This window comes from Rhinopithecus roxellana, chromosome 19 (assembly GCF_007565055.1).
Source record: "Rhinopithecus roxellana isolate Shanxi Qingling chromosome 19, ASM756505v1, whole genome shotgun sequence".
Taxonomy (NCBI): domain Eukaryota; kingdom Metazoa; phylum Chordata; class Mammalia; order Primates; family Cercopithecidae; genus Rhinopithecus; species Rhinopithecus roxellana.
The window spans coordinates 41925142-41937481 of NC_044567.1; the positions used below are offsets into that span (position 1 = coordinate 41925142).

The window sequence follows — 12340 nt, forward strand, 5'->3', positions numbered from 1 at the left end:
GAGGAAGCCTCTCTCAACACCAACTCCTTCCTCCTAGTCCCCATCTCCTCCAGTGGTGTAACATCTGAAGCTATACCTCCCCGCACCACCACAGTCCTAGAGTGAGGGGCTCAAGAAGCTGGGGGGTAGGGGGAGTTGGGCTCAGTTGTTCACATCTTTAATCCCAGTGCTTTGGGAAGCCAAGGCAGGAGGATCGCTTGAGGTCAGCCTGGACAACATAGTAAGGCCCCATCTCTAAAAAATAAAAATAAAATTAGCCAGGTGTCATGGCACCTACCTGTAGTCCCAGCTACTTGGGAAACTGAGGTGAGAGGATCACTTGAAGCCTGGGAGTTCGAGGCTGTAGTGAACCATGATAGTGCCACTGCACTCCAGCCTGGGTGACAGCAAGACTCTGTTTCTAAACTTAAAAAAAAAGAAGCTGGGGCTCAAGGTAGAATCACATGCGTTTAATAACTTATGCGAGTTATGGAAACAGGTGGGCATGGCCAGGGGCCAGAGGCCAGGAGTGTGGGGAGATGTTCTGAGGGAGAGTCATGAGATATAGGATGGTCTCACTACCCCGGCCTACCTCTGGAGTTGGAGTGAGAGCAGTGGGTTGCCCCTTTCCTCAGATGAGCAGATGGAGTCTATATTTGTCTTCTGACCCACTCCTGCCCAAGGCCCTTTGTGGAGATGAGAGAACGTCCCTTCTGTTCCCACAGCTGCGAATCCAGTGTATACATGGCCATTCTTTTTGCTTCCCTCCTCGCTCACACGTTCATGTGCCTCAGACCCAGGACTCCTCCTCAGGTGGAAGTGGAGCTTGATCAAGCCCGTGAGGTGGCAGGTCCTCTGGAGTCTGGGGCCTGCTGTCCAATGGAGCGGCTGGCTCTTTCTCCTTTCCTTCCTCCTCCTGCTCACCTGCTGAAGCTCCATCCACCCGGGATGCCTCCCTTCCCTTGCTGCCCAGCACAGTTCTCAACAGTCTGTCCCTGCGGGGCGGCCTGGCTGGACCCAGGCAGACATAGGCCAGTGGCTTGGGGATTCGTGAAGGCTGCTTCTCAGGCCTGTGATCTCTTCGGGGCCGGATCCTGGGTCTCAGCTTCAGCTTGTAGATGGACGGGACCCTCTTGGGCTTCCGGAGAGTTCTCCTGCCCTTACTTAGACATGCCTTGACTTTGTCAGAGTTGGGGTCCAAGGGCGAAGGTGTGGGGGCCTCTGGGCTGGCAGACGCAGTAGGGGCCAAGCAGTCCTGCCCTTCCTGAGGTGGGACCTTCCTCATGTGGCTGCCCTTGGCACTCAGGCTTGCCTTTGTCCTGGGCCCACTCTGTATGGCTCCCAACTTCCCTTTGAGGCTTCCCGGTCCTGGGGTAGCAGCTGGCTTAGGGGAGCCAGTCGGGGCTGCCTTCCAGTCTTCCAGGTCCACTTTAAGGAGGGGTGGGGGGCCCTGAGCCAGTTCTTGGATGACTTTGTCATAAGGACCCCCAGGCTCAGGCCACCGCCCACCCAGGCTGGGGACATAGACCCCACTGCGAGGGATGACCCCAGACCTTGTGCCCTGCAGACAGGCACTCCCAACTTCTAGCAGCTTCATGTTGCCCAAAATCTCCTCTTCAAGGTTACAGTAGATGGCTTGCTCCTTGTTCCTGCCCAGGGGCAGAGGTGTGTACCGCCCCTCCTGCTCCTGTGGGCCCAGGTCCCGGGACTCTTTGGCCTCTGCCATGAGCTGGATGTCTAACTGCTGGTCCTCCTGCCTCACTTTCACAGAGCAGTCCCCATGCGTGGACCCAGCCAGGTCTGCAGTGACGGCCCTTAGTGGGATGGGGTCTCTCCCAAGTTCTGTCCTGGGACTTCTACTTGTAGCACCAGGAAAGCTCCTTCCTGGTGTCGGGGGGCGAGCAGAGGGCAGCCGGATGGGCATCTTGGTTAGGCCTTGGACAGGGGTTGGAGAACAGACAGACTCTGGCTCCCTGAACTGGAAGAACGCACCCTTGGCCTTATCCTGGAGTGGCAGCCTGAGGCCCAGTTGCTCGGCTGGGCTACAGGAACAAGGCAGGGGAGATAGTCCTCTTGCTGATATCCCTTTGGTGGTGGCCTCAGTGTCTCGGAGTCTTTGTGGGGTGGGGTTCCGGGCAGCAGTTCCCTGGCTGTCTGTTTTTTCATGAACCCAAGATGTGGGAATCCTTCCCCTGGGGAGTTCAGCAGGGTCTCTATCCTCCCTCTTTCCTGACGAGGTACACTGTGGGCCTCGGTCCTTTTGGGAAGACGAGGACTGGGGACTGGGTGGGCTGTCCCCAGCTGTCGGCTGCCTCCAAGATGGGGTGAGAGACCTCTCCTGGCACCTGAAAGGGAGAATCACAAGGCTGCAAAGGGAGACTCATCAGGCCGGCAGGGTCATCTAGTGTGGTCCCTGGCTCTGGGAAGTGACGGTCTTTCCTCAGTGAGAACACCCAGGGAGCTCGACTTCACGCTGAATGAAACCTGTGCTCCCTCTCCTCCCTGACTGCCTTGAAATCCTCCTTATGACAGTCACTGCCTAAGTCTATTCGCCCTTGTTCCCTGTGTAGCAGATAGAAGGAAGCCTGATCCTGGCCTGAGGTGACTTCAGATCCTTCGAGGGATGGCCCCAGACCAGTTGCAGGGCAGTGGAGAGACGGAGGGGAGTGTATGGGTTGTCTTAGTCTGTGCTCTACCGTGAAATGGTAGGAAACCTTGAGTAAGTCTGTTCCATTTCTGAGCCTCATCTGTGAAATGGGAAGGCATATGAAGTAACCACGTTATCCCAAAGGTACTGGGTGTGCTTCTGGTTCCAAACACCTGTGGTCTCGGGATAGAGTCACTGCTGGGGATCTGCTCCTCTTATCTTGGAGTGTGGTGGCCTCTGAGAATGTGCACTCCAAAAGAAAAAGAGCCCCTTCCCTATCTCTTCCCCATACCTCAGGAATGGTGCCATCTCTCTGGAGGCCCCCGTCCCTGCTCCTCGTTCCCTGCGGGGTCTGGGGGAGGATGGGGTGGGGGGCCTCAGCCTTCCGCCTGAAGAGGCATATGTCTTCCAGTCCACGGGGGGTGGTGGGCTCTGTGAGCGGCTGATGGTCATCGTAGGCTGGGTCTGTGAGGGTCCATCTTGCACCCTTACTTCATGTTGCACTGGTGGGGCCGGGGGCTTCAGGAAGTTGCCTGGCTTGTGTGCTACCAACAGTGCCCCGGAGAAAGGAGAGGAGAGAAGAGTTCAGTTCCTGCTGATGGGGCCCATTGTTCCTCCCCCAGTGGTCCCATGCCCCAACCCCCACACTAAAAACAGTGGGACCTACAGTGGCAACACCAGAGTTTCTTTACAGGAGGGGCTTGGGGACCCAGCTGGGGGATTTGTTTAAAGCTATGTTTGTAGTGCAGGTACACAAGTTTCCCTTAGAGCATGTGCTTATTTGGAGTGGCTGGAGGCATTGATGGAGATTATGGAAGAACTAAAGACCTTCCAAGTCACACTTGGTACCAACACTGTGGATCCCAGAGCCAGACCTAAGCTCTGCCAAAATGCACCCTGGCCAAATGCTGCTTCTGCGTGTGTTGCACACCATCTTGTGGTGACATTTAGTACTGTACTGTGCCCAACTACTGCCCTCCTTCCTCCAGCCTCCCCACATACCTCTTACCCCTGGAGATCAGACATACCTCCCACCTCTGCCTCCAGCCTCCCAACCCAGAGTTACGCCTTTCCAACCAACCCCACAGGGAGAGGACTCTCAGGGGACTCACAGAGGGATGTGCAGCGGCAGGGGTCATGTTTGTCCAGATAATGGCCCAGCGTGTCCCAGCCGCCCCCTACACGTACCATCACATTGTTCCGGAGGATCTGAGGGGGCAAGGGTGAGGTTGAGGGCAGGGTGGAGGGCAGCCTCTCTTCCTGGACCAGCTTGCAGGCTTCTGGCACCCACTCAGGGATGCTCTCATCCATGTACTCATCCACACATAGATGTATGTGAGTGCCGTAAAAAGGCAGCCCGAATCTCCTCCTCCGTGACTGGCATCAGATAACACATGCAGTCAAGGGTAGGGGCCAGGCTGAAAGCTGTCCCACAACTGAACAAGGGATCCCAAAAGCATTGTAGAGGCTGCCCCCAGAGCGCTCCTTTCGCTGTAAACACTTTTGCATCTGCACATGCCTGTGTCCAAAATGGGGCCCTAATGCCACTGGCTTTGCCTCTGTGGCCTGTGTGGGAGAGCCCATGGGAGTCCTGATCCCATTCCACCCTCAGGCAAGTCACATGTCTCTTCAAGCTTCAGCTTCCTGTCTTGGAAAGTGGGGCCACAAGTTCTTGCCCCTATCTGCATCACAGGGCTGTTGCCTCAGGTCTAGGGGAGGGCCCAGAAAGCTGGCTCTGCTCCCAGGTGTGGCCTGTGCCCCAGGAAAGGGCTGGGCCATGACCCGAGCTGCTAGCCACTCCGTGGGTACAGATCGTTTCTGGTGAGGCCAGGTATTGGGGTGGGAGGCACATTTCAGACCTGTGCTGCTACTCACTCTGCTGAATGTACCCCCAGGCAAGTGGTGGGGGTGGAATTATGGGGTCCGTGTGGCTGGGGCCACACACTGAAACCAAACTTGGGGTTCTCAAGCCGCTTCCTCTAATCAAGCCTGTGGGTGGAGTGGAATGGAAAAGTGTGAGCACCCTTCTCCATACCCCACTCTGCCTGAGAACACGCTCTAGACTAGGCTATGGTGGAGGAGAGGGAGGGTGGTGGCTCTGGCTGCCCTGATGGGAGGAAGAGATAGTCTTGTCACCTTTGCCAGGGATCTCCTGGAATTCTCCCAGGGAGAGGAGAGCTCCAAGGCCTGATGGCTTGGGGTGAATGATGACTTACTGTCATTGTCCTTAACCCTGGGCAAAGTCCCATATTCTGGGGGACTTACTGTCATTGTCCCAAGCCTGGGCAAGGAAACCCTATTCTGGGGGTCCCTTGACCCCCAGCCTGGACTTACCCGGATGAAGATGAGGGTGTTGGAGTCGCCCACACGGTACTTCCCTTCAGACACTTTGACCATGGAGAACTGCACTGGGCACGTGCAGTGGCTCACAAGGTTCTGCACCTGCGGGCGGGTGGTGAACTCAGCCCTCTCTTTTCCCCACTCTGGGTCAAAATGGGGGGCCTACCTGCCCCCACAGTCACCCCTGAGGTTTCTGCTGAGGTCAGGGCTGGGGGCTGAGAAGCAAGGAGGGAGTAGATAGGGCTGTAAATGACCCAGTGAGAACGAGACCTGGGTGGTCACCCATGGACCTACCTACCATGAGGTCCAGAGCCCTCATGGGTCAGCTGATGGAAGCAGCGCAGTGTCACGGGGGGACTGTGGGATCTGACAGGCTCGGGTCAGTGCCCTGCATCCACCGCATCATAGGCTTTTCATTAAGAAACCTGCCTGAGCTCCACTTTCCCCAGGGGTTAACCACACAGAACTAACTGCTGTGAAGCGACCCTCTGTGCAGACCCTGTTCCAAGCACTTTGTATGTGCTGGTTCGTTTAAATGATGGTAAGTGCTGTTACTGTCCTCATGCTGCAGATAAGGGAAGCCAGATACAGAGAGGTTAAATAATTTGCCCAAAGTCACGCAAGCTGCAAAGCAGTGGAACTAAGACTTGAACCAACGTGTCTCAGAGAGTGCCACCGTTGATGGTTCTTCAAAACTGTCCCAGCAGGGGTTAAATGAGAGGTTCATCCAGTGCTGGGCTGGTAAGAACGCTTGAGAAATGACATGGCCATTAATTACTATGGGTGGTTAGGGTTGAGGCTCAGAGTGGAACCGTGCCTTAAAGCCACACAGTGAATTCGTGTCAGGGTGGACAGTGGAGCTCAAGAAGCGGGTGGATTAGAGGGGACTGGAGTGGGATTGGGAAGAGGAGCACGAAGGACAAAGGGAAGGGGGCCCTGAGGGCGTGTGCAGAGCCCCTCACCATCTGGTCCAGGTTCCGGAAGTGGCAGGGCTGGCGCCTGGGGGGCGCTGGCCGCAAGGGATCGGGCGGGGGCAGGGCCAGCTCCCTCCGCACCTCCTCCTCGATCTCCTCCTCCAGCTGCACGAGGGTGGGCGCCGCAACGCCAAAGCGCCACGCCCGGCGGCCCAGCTCCAGCAAACACAGCACCACGTTCTTCACGTTCTTGCGCTGCACCAAGTCTTCCGTCTCGAACATCAGCACCTCTGGAGTGGAGGCGGGGAGAAAAGGGCAGAAGCAGCGTAAGCCCCCAGAGGACCTGAGCCTCCGGGCAGGGGCGAGCAGGGAGGAAAGCCCTGGGGTCATCCCCGGTCTAGGGCAGCAAGGATCCTGACATGTCACATGGGGAGTGGTTTGGGTCTCAGAATCTTGGGGTCAAGTCAGCCCCCTAGGAGGGGTCTGGGCAGAATTGTTCAGGTGCTGGGTACAGACACGCGGCCCATCTCACAGGACAGGCTGCGGGTGGGAAAAGGTGACAGCAAAGCAAAGGCACCTGGAGACTGGCTGAGAGTGTGAGTGAGAGAAGGATGAGCTCCACCTTCCCCTCTCCCCACTTAGTTTGCCTGGGTGGGTCCAGGAGCAGGAAGTGGTTTGTTCCACTTTCCACCCAGGCCTCTCCCCTCCAATCTCAGCCAGGCATCTCAAACTCAGCTCCCACCCAGGCCCAACCAGGCATGCTGAGGACATGCTCTGGAGCCAACCACTAAGGCTGGAGTCCTGACTCACTACCAACCGCAAGACCTTGAGCTAGACCCTGAGCCTCAGTTTCCTCTTCTGTAAAATGAGGATGTAGTCTGTTTCATGGGGTTGTTGTAAAGATTGGATATGCTAACAGTTGTTAACCATTCTCAATGTTCTGCACATGCAAGCATTCCTTAAAGCACTAGCTTCTATTAACCTTCCAATTCTGCTCCTCAGTGCCCAGCCACCAGCCAGTAGCCCAGGCCTCACCCTTTCCCCAGTCTCACCCCTGCCACCTTTGGCCAGGAGGATGGCGCAACATCCAGTCTTATCCCATTCCTGGTTTCAAGGCCAAGGAGATGAAGGATCCTGACATGTCACTCCCTGAGCCCTAAAAGCCCCAGCATGAGGTGCCCCTCCCTGGCGTCATCCTATCTGTCTCCTCCTGTGTTCTCTCCTCATCCTAGCCCTGTGTCCTCACCACCAGGCTCCCCCATCCACCCCGTCATTCACACACTGTGCTTTTTCTGCACCTTTGCCCCTGTCGTCCCCCCTGCTTAGAATTCCCTTCCTACAAAATTATATTTATTCCTCGAGACTCAGGCCAGCCGGGTGTGGTGGCTCACACCTGTAATCCCAGCACTTTGGGAGGCCAAGGCGGGTGGATCGCTTGAGGTCAGGAGTTTGAGACCAGCCTGGCCAACATAGTGAAACCCCATCTCTACTAAAAATGCAAAAATTAGCCGGGCGTGGTGGTGGGCGCCTGTAATCCCAGCTACTCAGGAGACTGAGGCACAAGTAATCGCTTGAACCCAGGAGGTGGAGGTTGCAGTAAGCCAAGATCATGCCACTGTACTCCAGCCTGCGTGATAGAGTGAGATTCAGTCTCAAAAACAAAACAAACAAAAAAACACTCAGGCCAAATCTCCTTCCTTTATGAGGCAACCTTTCTCGGCCCCATTCCACCTAATCAGGCTGCTATTTCCTCCCGTGGCTCCCAGCACTACACCTCTACTTCAGGCCTTTAATTTACATATCTATCCCTTTGCCTCTCTCTCTCTCTCTCTCTGTCTTTTTTTTTTTTTTTTTTTTTTTTTTGAGACAGACTCTCCCTCTGTCACCCAGGTTGGAGTGCAGTGGCGCCATCTGAGCTCACTGCAACCTCTGCCTCCTGGGTTCAGGCAATTCTCCTATCTCAGCCTGCCACCATGCCCAGCTAATTTTTGTATTTTTAGTAGAGACAGGATTTTGCCATGTTAGGCCAGGCTGGTCTTGAACTCCTGATCTCAGGCGATCCACCCATCTCAGCCTCCAAAGGTGTTGGGATTACAGGCGTGAGCCACCACACCTGGCCTTCTGCCTCTCTTGCTAGACCATGAATTCACTGGGCACTGGGTCTCTTTCCTCTGTGTCCTTGGTGCCCAGCAAAGTGCTCAGCACAGAAGAGGTGCTTGATACATGCTTACTGAAGTAATCATCAACATTTGTCAATCATCAACATATTTATTTATTGAGGATTTACTATGAAGTGGGGAAATTGAGGCATGAAAAAAAGAGGTGGTTCAAGGCAAATCTAGAATGAGGACCCAGGCTTCTGCCCCCCAGACCTAGCCTGTGCATTTTAGAAAAGATGAATACCCCCCAAGATGAGCATCTGGGATGGGGAAGGGGGTGCAGCGTGGTTACCTTGGATACCCATCTCCTTTCGACACCACTGGATGAAGTTGGAGACATTGTCCCTGGCCTGGAAGGTACCTGGCTGGGCGGCCTCATTGCAGGAGACCCCGACCCGGGGCATGGGAATCTTCTGGACTCGGGCAGGTGCCTCAGCCAGGAAGGCCAGGGCAGCGTCAGTGACAGCGTTGGCATGCCGGCACAGCACCAGGCCCGTCTCCAGCACCTGCAGGAAGTTGGTCGAGTCGATGTCCAGCCCATAGAGGTCGTGAAGCCATTCAGCCAGGTCTTCCTTCATGGCCTCCAGGTACTGCTCGCTGGACTTGAAAGGCCGGATGCTGCACACAGGTGGCTCTAGGGTCCCGGGCCTCCTCCTGCCTCCCGCAGGCTGGGACATGGCTGGACCCCAGCAGCGGAGGAGGTGGGCACCTCCCCTCTCCCACTGCCACCTCTCTCCTCCCACCACTGCTGGGTTTCGTCTGGGTTCTCCCTGATTCTGAGGTTCCCCTGTACTCGCTGAGAGCCCCTGTACTCGCTGCTACTTGCCACTGGCTTCAGCTGCCAGGCCAGGCCCAGCCCCTGCTCCCCCACATTCCTCAGTCCTTGCCACAGCTTTCCCTGGTGGCCCTGCAGCGACCTTGCTCTCAGGCTGCCCAGTCCACTCAGAGTTCACCCTTCTCAGGCTGGGTGGAGGTGAGGACACTCCTCTCTTTCCCCAGGGCTGGACAGATCAAGCTGGCTGCCTCCTACCCTCTGCTGGCTGCGGCCATGGAGCCTGGGGTGGCTGCCGGCCTCCCCACTCTGCTTTCCTCCCCTCTCCTTGGAGACCGTGGCTGCTACAAACACTCCTTGTTAACCCTTCCCAGCAGGCAAGGACTGCCCTGCAGAAAAACTTTTTAGAAAAGTTAACCAGGCGTGGCCAGGCGTGGTGGCTCACGTCTGTAATCCCAGCACTTTGGGAGGCCAAGGCGGGTGGATCACAAGGTCAAGAGATCGAGACCATCCTGGGTAACACGGTGAAACCCCGTCTCTACTAAAACTACAAAAAAAAATTAGCTGAGCTTGGTGGCAGGCGCCTGTAGTCCCAGCTATGCGGGAGGCTGAAGCAGGAGAGTGGTGTGAACCTGGGAGGCAGAGCTTGCAGTGAGCCGAGATCACGCCACTGTACTCCAGCCTGGGCGACAGAGCGAGACTCTGTCTCAAAAAAAAAACCCAAAAAAACAAAAAAAGTTAGCCAGGCATGGTTGGGACACACCTGTGATCCCAGCTACATGGGAGGTTTGCAGGAGAATTGCTTAAGCCCAGGAGGTTGAAGTTGTAGTGAGCTATGACTGTACCACAACAGAGTGAGATCCTGTCGAAGAAGAAGAAGAAGGAGAAAAAGAGTAAAAGGAGAAGAAAGGTAGAAGAATCCCAAAGAAAGGTAGGGTATGTAGGATAAGAATCTAGGAAACGAGGCCAGGCGCGGTGGCTCAAGCCTGTAATCCCAGCACTTTGGGAGGCCGAGACGGGCGGATCACGAGGTCACCAGATCGAGACCATCCTGGCTAACACGGTGAAACCCCCGTCTCTACTAAAAATACAAAAAACTAGCCAGGCAAGGTGGCGGGCGCCTGTAGTGCCAGCTACTCCGGAGGCTGAGGCAGGAAAATGGTGTAAACCCGGGAGGTGGAGCTTGCAGTGAGCTGAGATCTGGCCACTGTACTCCAGCCTGGGCGACAGAGCCAGACTCCGTCTCAAAAAAAAAAAAAAGAAAAAGAAAAAAAAAAAAGAATCTAGGAAACGAGGTCCCAGATCATGCAGGGCCTTGCAGGTGACTCTAAAGAGTCCGACTTTTTCTCTGAGTGAAATGAGAAGTGCTCTAGAGTGTTTTGAGAAGAGTAGGGACATGCTCTGATTCAGGCTGCTGTGTGAAGAACTGCAGGGGCAAGTGCAGAATCAGGGGGACAGTTAGGCTACTGCAGTCATCCAAGGCACAGCAAGGGTGTCTTAAACCAAGTGGTGCCTATGGAGGTGATGACAAGTAGTCACATTCCATGTAACCCTTGAAAAGTTAATAGGATTGGTCCAAAATAGGGTTCCTTGACCTTGGCACTATTAACATCTTAGGTGAAATAATTCTTGTGCTGTGGAGGTTGTCCTGGGCATTGTAGGACATTCAGCAGCATCCCTGGCCACTACCCACCAAAAGCCAGTAGCACCCCTGCCCCCATTATTATTTTTATTTTTATTTTTTGTTTATTTTTTGTTTATTTTTTTATTTTTTTTTTTTTGAGACGGAGTCTTGTTCTGTTGCCCAGGCTGGAGTGCCATGGCACAATCTTGGCTCACTGCAACTTCCACCTCCTGGGTTCAAGCGATTCTCCTCTTTCAGACTCCTGAGTAGCTGGGATTACAGGCACACACCACCACGCCTGGCTAATTTTTTGTATTTTAGTAGAGATGGGGTTCCACCATGTCCCCAGGCTGGTCTCAAACTCCTGAGCTCAGGCAATCCACCCACCTTGACCTCCCAAAGTGCTAGGATTACAGGCATGAGCCACCATGCCTGGCCCCCTGCCCCCAGACATTAACATTTGGCAATGTCTTCTGGGGAACAATGTCCCTGGGGGGCAATGTCCCTCTTCCTCCCCACTGAGAGCCACTAATCTAGGAGGTAAGCACGGGACTCAGCTAGTCCAAACAGCCCTTCCCTGGGCTTTTAAAATTGGAGCTATAGGGCCAGGTTCTTTTCCCAATCAGATGGCGAAGATTTGGGGGATGCATTCCTATTACACAGGGAAAGCCTTTCTGCAATAGAGGCAGTCACGTATCTCCCTTTATTAGTTAGGGCCAAGCTAAGCTGCTATATATAACAAAAAGGCCACTGAAAACAGTGGCTCACACAAGAGAAAAGTTTATTTCTCTCTCTTAGAGACAGATGATCCAAAGTAGGCACGTGGCTCTGCTCCATGAAGTTTTCCAGGCACTTGCTTCCTTTCTTGCTGCTTCTTTAGGCCATTGTTGTTACCTACATAGTCAATGCCGACCTCCCAGAACTTTGTCCTCAGGCTGCAGTGAAGTAGAACAGAGAGGACAGAACAGACCAGGTCCCTCTTTTTTTTTTTTTAGACAGAGTCTCGCTCTGTCACCCAGGCTGGAGTGCAGAGGAATGATCTTGGCTCACTGCAACCTCTGCCTCTCGGGTTCAAGCAATTCTCCTGCCTCAGCCTCCCGAGTAGCTGAGATTACAGGTACACCACCACGCCTGGCAAATTTTGTATTTTTAGTAGAGACAGGGTTTCGCCATGTTGACCAGGGTGGTCTCGAACTCCTGAGCTCAAGTGATCCGCCCACCTTGGCCTCCCAAAGTGCTGGGATTACAGGCTTGAGCCACTGTGCCCAGCGGAGAACACCTTAATTAATAGAAAGATAGGCCGGTTGCGGTGGCTCACACCACAAACACAAAACATTAATGGACCCTCCTGGAAAGTGGACCGGCCTCAGTGGATAGGAAGCTGGAAGTGGATCATCATCTGGTTGGTTCCTGATTAGACTCCTAAGGATTACAGAGGGAATAAGGGACACCAGAATTCAGTGTAGCCTGTATCCAAGGAATTGCATGGATTGGGGCAGGGAAAGACAGAGACCAGTAGCTAGGCAGCTGAGGAGAAAAGACAGGCTGGGAAAGAGGGTAGAGGGACCATGTCTTCTGCCTCCCACACCATCCTATTTGCAGGTCACTGGCTGTGGCAAGCCTCAGGGTTTTCTATTTCCTAAGAGGACTCAGAATAAGTCATAGGGCCTGTCTGAGTTGTTCTCCAGGGACAAGGGAAGAAGTATTTTCCTCCCTTGAGCATGTTTAAAAAGACTGGGCCGGACGCAGTGACTCATGCTTGTCATCCCAGCACTTTAGGAAGCCAAGGCGGGCAGATCACTTGAGGTCAGGAGTTCGAGAACAGCCTGGACAACATGGTGAAATCCTGTCTCTACTAAAAATATAAAAACTAGCTGGGTTTGGTGGCGGGCACCTGTAATCCCA

At 54.4% G+C, this 12340-nt stretch overlaps 1 protein-coding gene across 1 annotated transcript; it reads right to left on the reverse strand.

Moving 5' to 3' along the window:
- Positions 1 to 432: 432 nt before the first annotated feature.
- Positions 433 to 9101, reverse strand: GAS2L2 (growth arrest specific 2 like 2). Its single transcript, XM_010385196.2, has 6 exons — positions 8332 to 9101; positions 5929 to 6170; positions 4961 to 5068; positions 3739 to 3835; positions 2919 to 3171; positions 433 to 2324 (listed from the first exon to the last, which is right to left on the reverse strand). Exons 1-6 carry the CDS (start codon positions 8714 to 8716, stop codon positions 770 to 772), a joined length of 2640 nt encoding a protein of 879 aa, XP_010383498.2. The 5' UTR covers positions 8717 to 9101; the 3' UTR covers positions 433 to 769.
- Between the last annotated feature and the right edge of the window lie 3239 nt (positions 9102 to 12340).